Genomic DNA, 16135 nt, shown 5'->3' on the forward strand with positions numbered 1-16135 from the left:
GTGCTTGGCCAGGTTCCCAGCAACAAGTATAATTTGGTTATAAATATGAAAGGTTGATAGCGTAAGTGACAAATCTAGAAATTAAGTAACTACAGAAGAAGATACAAAAGGTCCAAGAAAGTACGATCTACCAGCTTGTGACCGGACACCAGTCAAACTTGGACAACTGACAATGATATGTAGGACCCAAACACTGCTTTTTCAGCTTGTACTCAGCTTGTATTTCAGCTTGTATTCAGGTCAGAATCTTTTTTTATATTAAGAAGTAGCTTTTTCACACAACAGGAAAGAGGCCTGAATTAGACACAGCCAGTATTTTAATCAGGTTTACCTTGAGTCTCATGAGATTTTTGTCCATTAAAGTATAGGTACTTTTTTTTTTGGAGGAAGATTAGCCCTGAGCTAACATCCAACACCAATCCTCCTTTTTTTTTGCTGAGGAAGATTGGCCCTGAGCTAACATCTGTGCCCATCTTCCTCTCCTTTTTCATATGTGGGATGGCCATCACAGCATGGCTTGACAAGCAGTGCATAGGTCTGCACCTGGGATGCGAACAGGCAAACCCTGGGCCACTGAAGTGGAGCATGTGAATTTAACAGTTCTGCCACTGGGCTGGCCCCTATAGGTACTTATTTTAATAGATACTCATCTCATTCAACAAATATTTACTGAGTGCCTATATTTGCCAGACATTTCAAGATGCTGGGAGTACAGAAATTATAAAACATCATCATAAAGCTCTATTATTTTATAACTTGAAGTATTTCCAATGCAATTTGGAAACCCAGGTTATACTGTATATTAAGAATTTTATTACTTAAAATATAACACAATACTCAAAGAATTTGTAAATAGGCTAAATGAATTGGCTATAACATACCGTGAGAACTACTTGGGAAGAGTATGTCATGAACAATCTGGGTTTAACACGTTTTGAAACATTAACTTTTTATATTCTCAGATATAAAATGATACAAATTTCTTCAACAGCAATTGAGATAGAAATGATACTAGGTTACTTGAACACCAGTATTCTACAGTGGGCAGCATTTCCTTACTGTCCAGGTTGCTCAGTCAAACAAAGGATGTATGGGATATTAATATCAAGTTTACCAAAAAGAATGAAAACTAGTTTTATAGCTTTTCATATCATATTTTGTCTTCCATAAACTAAAATTTCCTTTTGTTGGTCAGACGATTCCAGCAGGACTATTACTGAACATAGATACAGTTCATCGAGGATTAATTACTGGGCACTCACGTTAACCTTTCTGGGAATGTTTAGGACAAAGTAAAGGAGATAAGATTAGACATCTGGTTTCTCACACTCTGAGTCAGGAGAATCTGAAGTTGTCGCCCTCTCTCTCATGAGAAGTTTCCATGCAGCCCCAGTTCCTGTTTTACGGGGTTTCCAAGGGAGGAGTAGGGAGAACCAAAGAAAGGATGTAAGATCCAGAACAGTGCTGTCCAACTGAACTTTCTGCAACGCCGTTAAATGCTCTACACATGTGCTGTTCAGTATGGTAGGCACCAGCCACATACAGCTAAAGTACTTGAAATGTGGCTAGTTGTGACTGAGGAAATGGAATTTTAATTTTATTTAATTTTAATTTATTTAAACAGTCATAATGTGGTTAGTGGCTACCGTACTGGTCAGTACAGAGCCAGATAAAAATCCAAATCGGAGATCATGTAAAATACTAATGTACGTAGGCAAGGTAGGAGCTCTTACAGGATAAATGTTTACTGAAAGGTCTGTTGCTAAGCTAACACCAGAGGTTAAAACCATGCAGGACAAAAAGCTTCCTAAATGTGGTTTACAAGCCTGTGTAGTTTCAGAGCATACAATTAAAGGCTGTAAATGGTATACAAGGTAACAACTCTGGCCTTGTGATCCTTGTAAACCCACAAATCATTTTCAGCTTGACTGCTATGTCCAATCTCAGGCAAACACTAGTTTGGGAAACTCTCTAGTGACAACGTGATTCTCTTCCTCTCAAAATCAGGACAAGCAGAATAACTCCCAGTCTCCTCTTCTCTTTGTGGCTAAATTCTTCCAGGCCTGAGGCACACCCCTAGCTACTCCACAGTTCCATTCTAGTCCTGAACCAGGAAGTCGACGCTTGAGACATCTGGCAGGATTTCCTGAGGCTTATTATCTAGAGTGCAAAGATCTGCTTAGCAGCCACATTCCACAGTCTTCTCAAGGTTTCTCCAGAAAAGGTGGCAAAATAAAAAACGAAAGCAACGAACCTTAGGGACACAAAAAAGCCAGGTCTAGTGTGATATATGGTATCTTTAATCACAGGATGTAAAGTGCCACTAAAGCCAAACCTGCATGATTATCAAAGGTTCTGTTTTGAGTTGAAAGAATCATTTTCTCCCCATTTTTAAATCAGAAGAAGAAAAAAGGAAGTATAACATTTGGTAAAAGCAAGGCCATGAATAAATATAAGAGCTTGAAGTTAAAGTGGGCTCTTTTTGAACCCAGGAGCCATTGGTGCACTATCACAGGGTACGTGCCCTCGAATCACCAAAGTGAATCATTACCGCTTAAAATAAAGTGGACTGCAAAGAAAAGGCAGCTTTTTCCCCTGGAGATATGAGTTTAAACCATTTGCTTTATATCATTACCACCTAAAGATGAGAAGAAGGTAAGGAATAGTGGTAAATTAGAACACATAACCAAAGACATTCACTCATCATTTTCATCTCTCAAGACTGTGTGACTAAGATACTTTTGTTTTCTCTAGTTTTATGCATTGAATTTTAAGAGTAGAACTGCATAAGATGTTTTTGTGATAACTCAAAAGGCAACTGGAATAGGTTAATTAAAAAGGAGTTTCCTCACCCTTCCTTTTGTGGTACATACCTGTCATTAGAGGAGAAATCCATTCCTAGGACGATGCTTTCTTCAGTGTCTTGTCTACCATTAGTTGAAACCACTACCATATAGCGTGTTCGATTCTGGTACGTACTTTCTAGTCTTACAGCCTGGAGGTTAACAGACAACAGAGAAACTAAGAAATGTGAAGGTCAATTTCAGATCATTCAACACTTTTTTTTTTTTTTTTTCCATTTTCTCCCCAAAGCCCCCCGGTACATAGTTGTGTATTCTTCGTTGTGGGTTCTTCTAGTTGTGGCATGTGGGACGCTGCCTCAGCGTGGTCTGATGAGCAGTGCCATGTCCGCGCCCAGGATTCGAACCAACGAAACACTGGGCCGCCTGCAGCGGAGCGCGTGAACTTAACCACTTGGCCATGGGGCCAGCCCCCATTCAACACTTTTTAAGTCAGTATCTTAAAGCATAGGCAGGGAGACGGCAGAGCCAGCAGTTAGGAGAACTAAATTCAAATCCCAGCTCATGTATTAACTATGAAACCTTCAGTAAGTCACTAAATTAATTGGAGGGAGAAATAATACCTATCCCATCAGGCTGTAGGAATCATAAGAAATAATGCATGTAAAGTACAACGCATGGCATATAGTAAATGCTCAAGGAATGTTTCCTACTAGCATAATTTATAATAATATCAATTGCTAGGGCATATTCTAAAGATTGAAGAGGGGAAATGTGAGGTGTGAGGTACGAACACGAGCAGCGGACTCACAGGTGCAAGTACCCCAACAACTATAACATGAAGCAAACTAATTGTTACAGATTACACCCTACAAGATTTTCTTCTTTAGTTTCAATGATACTGAAACAAATTGCTTTTTCAGAAGCTTATATTATTTTTTGTCAAAAACTTTTTATTTATTGCTTATTTATGATATTTTAAAAGGGCCTTCAGAAAATCTGAACATGGACAGGGTCTTAAAGATCTACTGTTAGTGTGATAATGGCATTGTGGTTATGCCTTTTTCTTAAAGGAATGAAATGACATGGTGTCCAAGTTTTACTTAGAAATGTTCCAACAATGGGAAGCAACCAAGATGTCCTTCAGTAGGTAAATGGATAAACTGTGGCACAGCTAGACAGTGCAATGTTATTCAGCATTAAAAAGAAAGAAGCTGGGGCTGGCTCCGTGGCCCAGCGGTTAAGTTCGTGAGCTCCGCTGTGGCGGCCCAGGGTTCGGATCCTGGGTGTGGACATGGCACCACTCGTCAGGCCACGTTGAGGCAGCGTCCCACATCCCACAACCAGAAGGACCTGCAACTAAGATATACAACTATGTACGGGGCGGGGGGAGGTTGGGAAGATAAAGCAGGAAAAAAAAAAAAAAGATTGGCAACAGTTGTTAGCTCAGGTGCCAATCTTTAAAAAAAAAAAAGAAAGAAAGAAGCTATCAAGACATGAAGTGACATGGAGGAATCTTAAATGCAAATTACTAAGTGAAAGAAGTCACTCTGAAGAGGGTAGATACTGTGCTTCCAACTATACGACATTCTGGAAAAGACAAAATTATAGAGTCAGTAAAAAGATCAGTAGTTGCCAGGAGTTAGGGTAGGGACAGAGAATTTTTAAGAAAGTGAAACTACTCCGTATGATACCACAGTGATGGATACATGTCATTATACATTTGTCAAAACCCACAGAATATACAACACCAAGAGTGAACCCTTGGGGCCGGCTCTGTGGCTGAGTGGTTAAGTTCGCGCGCTCTGCTGCAGCGGCCCAGGGTTCGGACATGGCACCACTCGTCAGGCCACGTTGAGGCGGCGTCCCGCATCCCACAACTAGAAGGACCTGCAACTAAGATATACAACTATGTACGGGGGGATTTGGGAAATAAAGCAGAAAAAAATAAAAAAAGATTGGCAACAGTTGTTAGCCCAGGTGCTAATCCTTAAAAAAAAAAAAAAAAAGAAGATTGGCAACAGTTGTTAGCCTAGGTGCCAATCTTTAAAAAAAAAAAAAAAAAGTGAACCCTAATGTAAACTATGGACTTTGAAGAATAATGATGTGTCAATGTAGGTCCACCAATTGTAAGAAAAGTACAGCTCTGGTGGAGGATGGCAATAATGGGGGAGGTTATGCATGAGTAGGGATGGAGGGTATATGGGAAATGTCTGCATCTCCTGTTCAATTTTGCTGCGAACCTAAAACTGCTCTAAAAAAATTGTCTATTAAAAAAATTTGCGAAGAGGGCAGCTCTTATTTTAAGTGTTCTTATGATGATGATAATAATAAATAGAGAAAGTTGGAGGAAACTTCTGGAGGTGATGGATGTGTGTATGGCATAGACTGTGATGATTTCATGAGTATATACTTATCTCCAAACTCATCAAATTGTATATATTAAATATGTGTAACTTTTTGTAAGTCACTTATACCTCAATAAAGTGGTTTAAAGAAAATGTTCCAGGGGCTGCCCCGTGGCCGAGTGGCTAAGTTCGCACGCTCCACTTTGGCAGCCCAGGGTTTCACCGGTTCGGATCCTGGGCGCAGACATGGCACTGCTCATCAGGCCATGCTGAGGTGGTGCCCCACATGCCACAGCCAGAAGGACCCACAACTAAAAGTATACAATTATGTCTCGGGGGGCTTTGGGGAGAAAAAGGAAAAAAAAAATGTTGCAACAAAGAAAGAAAAAAGTGGGGAAATCTGAAAGGGGGGAAAGATGAAAGAAATCTGGTGAAATGTTGATGGTTATTAAAACTGGCTAATGGGTTCATGAAGACATATTTTCTACTTTATATGTTTGGGAATTTTCTTTATAAGAAGCTCAAATAGATACTTTAGAAACTTGCAAAATAAAATAAAATGGCTTCCAGTCAACATTCAGTCAAATATTTACTATACATCTACTGTGTAAACAATCAGAGCTCAAGTGCTGAGGATTCAAGGAAGACAGACATGGTCCCTGCCCTCAGAGAGTGTCAAGTCTAGTCTAGCCTTCTTTTTATCTGCTAATGAAAATCCAGGAAAATGTGCACTGCAGGCAGGCAATTTCCTCTGTAAAAAATGCCCCCTGTTCCTTATCTCAGAAGAGAAACAGTTCTGGCTCAAGGAATTTGTCAGAAATTTCTATTTGGAATTCTTTCAAGTGCTCCTCTTCTTGGAGTTTCCTTCCCCTTAACTCTGTCACTATTCCAAAGCAGCCAGGCAAAGGAAAAAGAGACAGAGTTACACAGCTCAAATGACCCATTTAGCAAGGCAGAGGTGAGAGTCCCATGGCTATCTTTTTGTCTCCATTCTGATACTCCTACGAAAAGCTGGGGAAGCATGAACAGAGGAAGTGGTCACATTAAAGCTTGTTTCTAATAAGAGCTGATACAACAAAAACATAATGCCCACCATTCTGATTCCAAGCACACAATGTAGAGAGCTGTATTGCTGACTCCACGTTCCCTAAGTAAAAGAGCATTTCATACCAAATCCTCCTGTAGGAAGCTTAAAGGAACTAATATTTAATGGATGAAGGGTTAGTCCTAGTGGGGCACGACCAAGTGAGCATTGCATACCTAGAGCTATGGACAGTAGTAAATGCACATGAGCATGACTGGGAGGCAGCACTGACTCTGCTTCTAGAAACACTCCACAAAATATTTAACCAGAAACCTGGTGCAGGTAAACTAGAATTTCTTATAAACGAGATCTCAGATATTATTACACATCTAAACTTTGGCTTGCCTTGGCAAGCTCTGAGCTAACTGTTCAGTTTCCTGCATACATTACAAGCTCTTTTATCCACTGTCAAGGCTCTGAGAATTTCTGGCAAGGCTCAAAAACAAATGGCACAGGAACAACTGAACTGTGCTTCTGATAATTTATCCACAGCTTCTACACCAGCCAGTGGCAACTGATTGGCTAAGTGAAGCTGATAAAAGGAAAAAAAATAACCTCTATAAATAATACCTATCATACAAGTTATCAGGCCAAGTTAGCAGGTGGGCAGCAAGAGTTTCTTTGTGATAGTCAGTGCAAACATGAGTTGTCTCTTTAAAAAGCAAGGCGTTTGTTTATTTATTTATGAAATCAAGAGCATTTCAAAGGTTTGGCCCTCCCTTGCTCAATCTAATCACAAGAGAAGATCCCAAACCCAGTGGGAGAGGCCCCAGTCCTCTCACACCAACTTAGGCTTCAGTAACAGGCGCTTCACACATTCAGTCACTTTAAGCTTCTTAGATGGAAGAATAGCATTTAGAGGTCTTGGGATTTGATTGTGGACTTCTAGACAGTACCTACAGTAGTTACTAAATTCTTACTAAAGGGAAGTAGAGCTTTAATCAGGGGGTTAGCAGCCATGACATTAATTCAACACCTATATCCTAATTAAAGGGATGAGATGAAATTTTTTATAGGAAAAAATTCTGCAATGCCAGGGAATGGACCTGAGGTTTCAAAATTCCTTTTAAGCTTCAAGATTCTAGGTTAAGGAATTAAACAAAATTTTAAGAGCCAGAGCATAAAGAAAAACCTAATATCCACGCTGGTTTGAGGTTTACTGCATATTCCTCTGTCAAGGGGAAGGTTAAAAATATCTGATAATCTAATTTAATTCTTCCAGCCAATCAGAGAAATCTAATTTAAAATGGCAGTTTGTACAGAATACCTTAATATTAGAATTGGCAGCAATTCCAATGTTTCCTCAGTCTCCAGAACTTACATGGACTGGATGACTGGAATAAGACAACGATTCAGATGCATCTGACTGACTAACTCAAGTTCTCAGTGAAAAGGATACTACTGAAGTTTATTCTGATTGTCCAAACTAAACAATATTTTGGATCTTAAAACTTGGCAGCAATTGCAACTGAGAAAATGATTCCAAGAAAGTCCATTTACTGCCCACATTTGGAATCCTATGACAGGTTTCAGGTGAACTGGGTCCAGCAATCCTAAGGCTGAGGCAGGCCCGAGAAGCCAGCTCCTTCCTTTGCTGTATTTCTGAGAGAGAAGAACCCAACTTGTTTTCAAAGCTCATCTATCGAAGAACGATGTTAAAACTTCCCTCAGTAACTAATTTAAACGCTTAATCTGATTACAAGCAGTTCACAAACACCACCTGATAGAGTAACTTCTCTCCTCAGCATCATCCAACATCAGGAGGTACTCCTCCTTAAACTTACACCATACCTTTGCCTCTAATTTTTTTTTCACCAAGAGTCTTACATTACGCCCCTGCATGCAATGTTTATTCTCAGGAAAGCCACATTATAAAGCCCCAACGTCTAGACAGGTAGCTCACCTAATCCATCAGAAAGAAACGTTTCAAAAGTATGTAAATATTAAATTCTAGCCAAGAAAACAAAGCACAGTCAATATTTAAAATCAAAATAGACTTCAGATGTGACACTAATAAACTAAAGAACACTGTCTTCAAAAGAAACAGAGCTTCAGGGCCCAGTCCCATGGTCAAATGGTTAAAGTTTTGCACACTCTGCTTCGATGGCCCGGGTTTGAGGGTTCGGATCCCGGGTATGGACCTACTCCACTCATCAGCCATGCTGTGGAGGCATCCCACATACACAGTGAGGAAGACTGGCACAGATGTTAGCTCAGGGCTAACCTTCCTTACCAAAACAAACAAACAAACAAAAAAGGGAGCTTGAGAGAGTCTCTGGATTTTATTTTTTTAAATCTATCTATGAAAGTCTTAAGTTAAAAAAATCTATGAACTATATTCTGTGTAGCCATTAAAAACAGATTTATTTACTGACATGGAAAGAATATCCATGATAAAGTGTGAAGAAAGTAGATTATAAAACAGCATTTATATTTTTCTCTCATTTTTGAAAAAAAAAAGTGCTATTTCTGACATACTGTTTTTTCCTTTCAATTCTGAGCTTAGATTAAGTGTAGAAACCTTCACAGATATAAAGATCAGTAGTAAAATCTTTCCATCATTGCTCTGAACTGATTAGGCTTTCATATACACACATCCCCCCCAATCTCATTCATCCATCAGCAAGTCCTCAGTTACCAGTGTCACCTTTATAAACAGATGCACACACCCATCCCCACCAGCCCTCATTGCTTTAAATCACTTTATACTTTTGTTTTTCAGAACTACAGAGATCATACATCAGGTAGACTAGAAGCTCTTCTAATACTTAGATTTGGCTATTTTCTTTTTCATTTTTTTAAATTAAATGCTCAATTTATTATACATGTATTTAATAAACTTTAAACAAGTGTTAGACATAGATGGATACATATTAATAATAAAATTTTCTTAAACAATTTAAGCCACATTGACAAATTTAGTATAACTGATTATTTTTCTTTGTGAGGAAGATTAGCTCCCAGCTAACAGCTGTTGCCAATCTTCTTTTTGCTTGAGGGACATTGTCACTGAGCTAACATCTGTGCCAATCTTCCTCTATTTTATGTGGGATGCTGCCACAGCATGGCTTGACGTGTGGGGCTAGGTCCACGACCAGGATCTGAATCTGTGAGCCCCAGGCTGCTGAAGCAGAGTGTGCAAACTTAACCACTACGCCACCAGGCCACCCCTACAACTGATTATTTTATTTTACTTTTCTATAAGAAAGTATATATTTTTAAAATTTTTAATTTTTATTGAGATAACACTGATTTATAACATTGTATAAATTTCAGGTGTACATCATTATATTTCAAGATTTGGCCATTTTGATTATTGATCTACTTCAATAAAAGTCAATCTCAGAGAATCTGACACAAAGCCCCAGTACATAGTTGTATATCCTAGATGTAAGTCATTCTAGTTCTTCTATGTGGGATGCTGCACAGCATGGCTTGATCAGTAGTGCTCAGGTCTGTGCCCACGATCTGAACTAGTGAACGCTGGGCCACTGAAGTGGAGCCAGCAAACTTAACCACTCGGCCACAGGGCCGGCCCCTGACACATACTCTTACACATACATACACATACACAAAAGACTGGAAGGGCACTTATCCAAATTGCTAAGAATGGTTTTCTCAGAGTTTAGGATACAAAGCGATTTTTACTTTTCTCTTTATATCTTTATGTATTGTCTGATTTTAAAAAAAAAATTTATATTTAGAAAAAATAAACCCATTTTCTTTTTTGGAAAAAAAAATCAATGAACTATAAAAAACAAAAACAGAAAACTCCTTATTTTCTTAAACTTTCCTGCAAAGTACTCAAAAACACCTCTTTGTACCTTATCAGCTCCTCAGTTCTAGTTAAGGTCATCAGGTGAAGTTACTTCAAATGTCAGGAGAGTTCTTAATTTCTCAGACTATTTTTTATTAAAAGGGTCTTTGACAATGTGCAAGAGTACTATAAAATCACTGTCTTCATTTTATATCAGCTATGGTTTTCCTAAGTACTAAAGCTAATGCTTGAGACTGTATTTGGAAAGCAGAGCTTCCCTGGAGGAAAAATTGGTTTGCTCCTGTCTTCAACGCTAAAGCAAAATGTGGGATTTGGTGCCTTTATTTGTTGTTGAGTTACTAGAAAAAAATAAAGGCAGGACTTTCAGCTGACTATCAAACTTTTAACCTTATGTGCAAGCCCCAGGATGAGAGTTTTAGCATTCCAAATTTAACTCAAAACAAAAGGCTTTGCTTTGAGTCTACAAATACTCCTTTCAGTTAGAAAAGTGCTAATTTGTCCAAAGTCACACAATGTATTCACTCATTTTCTTGAAGATGACTCACTCAATAATCTGAAACATAATGACTATGTGTGTGTAACAATTCAAAACTGTAAAATGGCTGTCATTTGAATTCTGAATTAATTCAGAGGCGTCAGTTGCATTTTCTGAATTCATATTTTATAAATGTAAAGCAGCTGAAGCTGCATATTTTAGCCGGGAAAGAAAAAATTTAATTGCCAACTCTGCCTTCCTAACTGCTTCCTTAATGCTCTCCCAAGTCTCCTGTGATTAAAATTATTTTAACATTTAGAAGTGCAATCCAAACTCCAGAAGGTTCTCAATGAGAAAAAGGTAAAGTGAGTGATGATAGACCTCAGCTTTAGCTCTACCAAATCACACAATTTTTGGAAACTATCAACAACTATCTATTGGACATCTAGTATGTGCAAGTGACTGTTATTACAGGTTTTAAGAGTTGTTCTCAAAGCATGACTCCTGGACCAGCAGTATCAGCATCACTTGGAAACTTGCTAAAAATGCAAATTATCACTACCTCCCTAAGCCCAAATCAAACTCTGTGGGTGGAGTCCAGCAAACGGCAGGTTAACAGAGCTCTGCAGGTGATTCTGATCACTTTAAGGTTTGAGTATCACTGCTTTAGAATATTAATGCTGTAAGGACTATATCCCACTTTATTCACTTAGAAAGAAGTGTTTAAGATAGAAGTATATCAAAATATTTAGACAAGGTTTACATAAGGGTATAATGTTACTTTTAGGATTAGGATATAAAACAATTATGTAAGGATTTCTTATTTCAATTGCTTTAAATTTCAAAATAAATTTCTCAACAAAAATTAGTGGCCATGTCGAGAAGGTGACAGAGGCGGCATTCGAGGGGAGAAAAGGACAGAATTTAAACAGAGAATTATTAAGTGAATGAAGAATCAGTAATTACCACAGAGTTCAGAGAGGCCTGATCATCAACTTTCCACAGTCATTCTTGCATTCTATTCATTCTCTGTCTTCCCGGATAAAAAGCAGAGATCAACTCTTGAAACTTAATGTGACTGTGGAAACCCAGTTACCGTGCCCCCCCGACCCCAATCTAGAAGGGCTTATCACCACACGCTTGGATTATTGCAGTAACTACCCAGCACTCAGCAGGTCTCCCTGTTTATTACGGCTGCCTCCTCCTCTCTATTTTGTATTAGCTTCTGAGGAATCTTTCTTAAATACTGCAGCTGTCCTGCATAATTCCTTGGCTCAAAACTTGTAACGCTCCACTACTGCTTACTGAAGAGGTAGCGGTACCAGCTCCAGGTATTAATCTAGAGGGTTAGATAGGAAGGTAAATGAGCGAAGTAGGCCACTTTGAACAGGCAGAAATACTTTTCACTTTCCATAAAGAAACATATTTATCCCATTTTTGCTTTTCTACATTTATTAGATGTTCTACTATAAGAAAACTAACAGTGAAGGAATGATGACAAATGGTTATACGTGATTTAGTGTCCAGGAGACAAGAGGACATGTGGGGATTATGGTAAATTAAGAACCAATGCCACACCAATGCCTGCCCCCGCTCCAGGTCTAGACAAATTCTGCCATGTGAGAATAAGGCCCCAGTGTTGCTAGAATTTTAGATTTTTGAAGACACGCCCCAAGTCTGGATTTTTATGTGAAATCACCCAACTTTAAATGTCTGGCTCAGATTTAAAAAAAAACACTGTGTGGTCCAAACAAAACATGTCTCCTGCCTATGGGCTGCCAGTCTGAGACCTCTAGTTTGGAGCATTGAGTCCCTATTTGCCTGCCTTGTTTTCTGTATCTCATCTTCCCTATGGTAACAATAATCCTCATATTTAGGCAGCATTTTAGACTCTTCAACATGCTTTCACGTCCATTTGATCCTCTCAACTGTGAGAAGAGACAGGAGATGAGGAAGCAGGCACAGACAGGCTAAGTAACTTGTCCATCATCATATGATGAGTGAAAACCTAAACCCAGGTCTCCTGACTCTGAGACCAGCATAAATTCTTGACCATTTCACTCTCTCTCTTCTGGTTACGTGTGTTTTTGCTTCAGTCATGTCCTCATCTAGAATGACTGCCTTCTTTCTTTCTGCCAATGTAAATTTCATCATCTTTCAAGACCCAGCTTAAGCTCTACTGTCTACATAAAACGTTCCTCAACTAAGTCAAGTCCTCAGGTTTTCTCTCTTTTTTCTGAGCTTCAATTGCTGTTGTGGTCAATAACTTCAAAACTGGTGCTTACCAACAGTCTTGAACCATCAAGTGATTTCACACCACTTCACATTAGCTCATGTCCCCAAATACATTCTAAGCTCTTTGACGATGGGGACATGCCATTCTTCTTTTCTATTCCACATGGTTCCCAGCACTGTGTTGGGACATAAAAATGTTTAATGTTCGGTATCTTACTCAGTCTTCTGAGGATGACAGTTATAATGATACCACTAACTTACCAGCCTGATGTTGTCTTCTGGGCGGAGTAATATGAACATTGCTTGTAGATGCTGTTGGAGATCACCTGGTAAAATTTATGAAACAAAGGATACTTATTCTTCATTGTAATGTCAACAGAGAGGGTTCCTTCTACCTTAACGATGTGCATAAAAAAGTTCTGGTTCACTGAAGGACTCTAATTAGATACAGAAATTAAGTGAGTGTCTTAATAATGACTACTGACTTCTTTTTGAATGGAGAGACAGAATGGCAGACTGCATCTCTATACATTCACTTTTAGTTTACACTACATTAAAATTTGCTTTGTGTTTGTCCTATGGAAAGTGCACTGGAAACCAATCTCAGCTTTGTACTGTGGTGAATGTTGATGAGAGCAATGGTGAGATCTGTTGGGCACAGGGAGCACTGGCTGTGTTATCAGGCCCACTGAAGGCAGCAATGAGGGAACCTTGCCATTCCTATTTCTCTCACTGTAATCTTCAGTTGCACTTAACCCAAGAAGATTTTTAGATTCTCCCTAGAATAATGTCAACAGTTTAAAATCATTTCCACATAGTGGCTGATATTAAAATGAGAATACTTATTAAATATAGTGGATCCCAAGGGATATATATTCTACTGAGCATATTATTAGGTGCTTTAAAAGGCCAACCATTATATGAATCCTCACTTGTTCTTATACATTCAATTAAAACTAAGTTGAAATTTCTTTGCATTAAACTATTACAAATTTCCTCATATTCTCTATTCTGTACTAGGAAATCTGAGGCTTTGGCATTATAATGGGAGATAATTAGATAATGTGTTATCATAAATGATGACAATCAGAGAACAAAAAAACTTCATTCCTACCCATGCAGGCCCAGCCTTTTAAGAGTCTAAAGTGACTGACATGGCCACATAATCATGGATGCCAGTGTAACCTGTTCTCACATTTGTCTTGGAATCTAAATACATAATTTTCCTCCAGGTAATTTCATAGCTGTTACTATGAGATGAAACACTGATAGGTGCAAGAAAGAGAGAGAGGCAGGAAGAAAAAAAGTAGGTTGGTAAACAGGTAGGTTTGTCTAAAAGGTCAGCAAGTCTGACAGCTCCCCATCCCCCACCTTTCCTGTCTTCAAGAATAGATTTCTTGCCTTTTTTTCCATTTCGCTGCTGGCTTATGACCAATTCCCATCATTGCCAAAACTTTCAACTTCCAAATTAGAAAGGAGAGTCATTATGTTTGGCCAGGTCCATTCTACTGTATTTCAAACCCAGAGACACAATCTAAGTCTCATGTACAAGAACCAGTATGGGCTCATAGGTATAAAACCAAGAGAAATGCAAACAAAAGCCCATACAAAAACTTGTACATAAATGTTCATAGCAGTATTATTCATAATAGCCAAAAACTGGAAACAACTCAGATGTCTATCAATTGATGAATGGATAATAAAATGTAGTCTATTCATACACTAGAATATTATTTGGTCATAAGAAGGAATGAAGTACTGATAGATACTATAACATGAATGACCCTTGAAAACATTATGCTAAGTGGAGGGAGCCTGTCTCAAAAGATTGTTTATATGATTCCATTTATATGGAACACCCAGAATAGGAAAATCCACAGAGACAGTGAGTAGATTAGTGGTTGTTTAGGGTTGGGAGGGAGGGAGGAGGATATAGGGAGTGCAAGCTAATGGGTACTGGGTTTCTTTCTGGGGTGATGAAAATGTTCTATAACTAGATTGTGGTGATGGTTTCACAACTCTGTGAATATACTAAAAAGTCAGTGAATGTATACTTTAAATGGGTAAATTGGGTGAATTATTTGATATATGAATTATATCTCAATAAAGCTGTTAAAAAAAAAAGAACCAGTGTGGGGAAACAAAGTGTTAGGTATAAACAATGAAGAGAGACTAGAGTTACAAGTTATAATTGAATTAAGCAGCTGAGGCTTTTTAAAAATTAAGTTTCCTTCTGTTCTATCAGGACAAATAACCTGAGGAAAGGGATTTTCAGGATGGAGAACTCTTGGAGGAGAACCATTTCTGGGCAAGTAGTGGCCCTAAGTCCCCACTCCAAATACTATGGCCCAAAGATCCAGCTGGCCTTTTGAAGGTCAGACAAAAGTTGGGGAGCCCTACCCCTCCACTAAGCCTTCTTATGCTAGCTGGGTGTGTGGACACTCAGGTTTGTTAGCAGTGCCATTAGCAAACCAGGCATTTCCTGACCGGGAAACTGTTCTTCACAGAGACTAACAGAGGCAATATACTGGTACCATTAAGATCCCTCCCCTACAGTTTTCCATATATTTCTGCTAGTCGCTAAGTTTCAGATTTCAGTTTGATTTTAAAGACTTTTTTCTCTTTCCATTTAAAATGTTAGCAGACTCCTCACTCAAAGTATCACTTTTTGATTACAAAAAATGTATTCGGATATTTTAAATGAAGCCCAGATAAAAAATTCTAGCTACTTCAAGAAACATGCATGAGCAAGCACAATGAGACATAGTAAGCCCTTGATTTGCTCTCAATTCTGCCATCATCTTTCAGTTGCTGTGAGTTCAGCCAAGGCAGCTCCAGCTTATGTGAAGGTCTGGCTTTGTGAGCTGCGTTTATATTCACACTGCCTCATCTGTTCTCGTCTGGATCACAAATCAAGCTCATTGAGTTTGTGTTAAATCTGCTTTTCTTTTTAATACGGGGAAAGCTAAGTGAACAAGGTCAATTAGAAACCTGGGTGGCAGCTTAGCGTTGAAGTTTGACCAAAGAAAAAGGCCAACCAGGGTCAGGAACTTTAAAAGCCACTGACCGCCACATACTTACATGCCACAGAGCAATTTTCCTAACATCTTAGTCAGACAAGTTGGATTTAAACCCATAATTTATCTTCTTTTTACTGTAAGTGATAAATATCCACACAAAAGAGAAACACAAAGCTTAGCGGGTCTACTTCCTCTGTGCATTCAAGTTTTGGGATGAAGTGTCCCCCCCACTCTGGTGCTGGGCATTGAAGAGGAAGGTTTTAGAAACTGTAATCCAAAGGTAATTTTCAAGAGTTTTTTTCTCTCTCTTTTAAGAATTTTCCATGGCTGGAGAGTTTTGGTAGGAGAATAATATTGTCCAATGAGATGGATTGCAATTCTGAGCTGCTACATT

At 38.7% G+C, this 16135-nt stretch overlaps 1 protein-coding gene and 2 non-coding genes across 10 annotated transcripts in view; all 3 read right to left on the reverse strand.

Moving 5' to 3' along the window:
- The window catches only part of SSH2 (slingshot protein phosphatase 2), a 241628-nt gene that overhangs the window by 48432 nt on the left and 177061 nt on the right, over positions 1-16135 (reverse strand). For 7 of the 8 annotated variants that reach the window (XM_070225735.1, XM_023651643.2, XM_023651642.2 and 4 more), the window contains 2 exon segments: positions 12983-13047; positions 2874-2995 (listed from right to left, as the gene is read on the reverse strand). In XM_070225735.1, coding sequence (XP_070081836.1) covers positions 2874-2995; positions 12983-13047 — 187 coding nt within the window. 8 annotated transcript variants of the gene reach the window in all.
- LOC111775784 (small nucleolar RNA U2-30) lies at positions 8731-8800 on the reverse strand. Its single transcript, XR_002811764.1, has one exon. It is a non-coding gene; the product is annotated as a small nucleolar RNA U2-30 (small nucleolar RNA).
- Positions 8950-9029, reverse strand: LOC111775786 (small nucleolar RNA U2-19). The gene has a single exon (XR_002811766.1). It is a non-coding gene; the product is annotated as a small nucleolar RNA U2-19 (small nucleolar RNA).

Source organism: Equus caballus, chromosome 11 (assembly GCF_041296265.1).
Source record: "Equus caballus isolate H_3958 breed thoroughbred chromosome 11, TB-T2T, whole genome shotgun sequence".
NCBI classification, from domain to species: domain Eukaryota; kingdom Metazoa; phylum Chordata; class Mammalia; order Perissodactyla; family Equidae; genus Equus; species Equus caballus.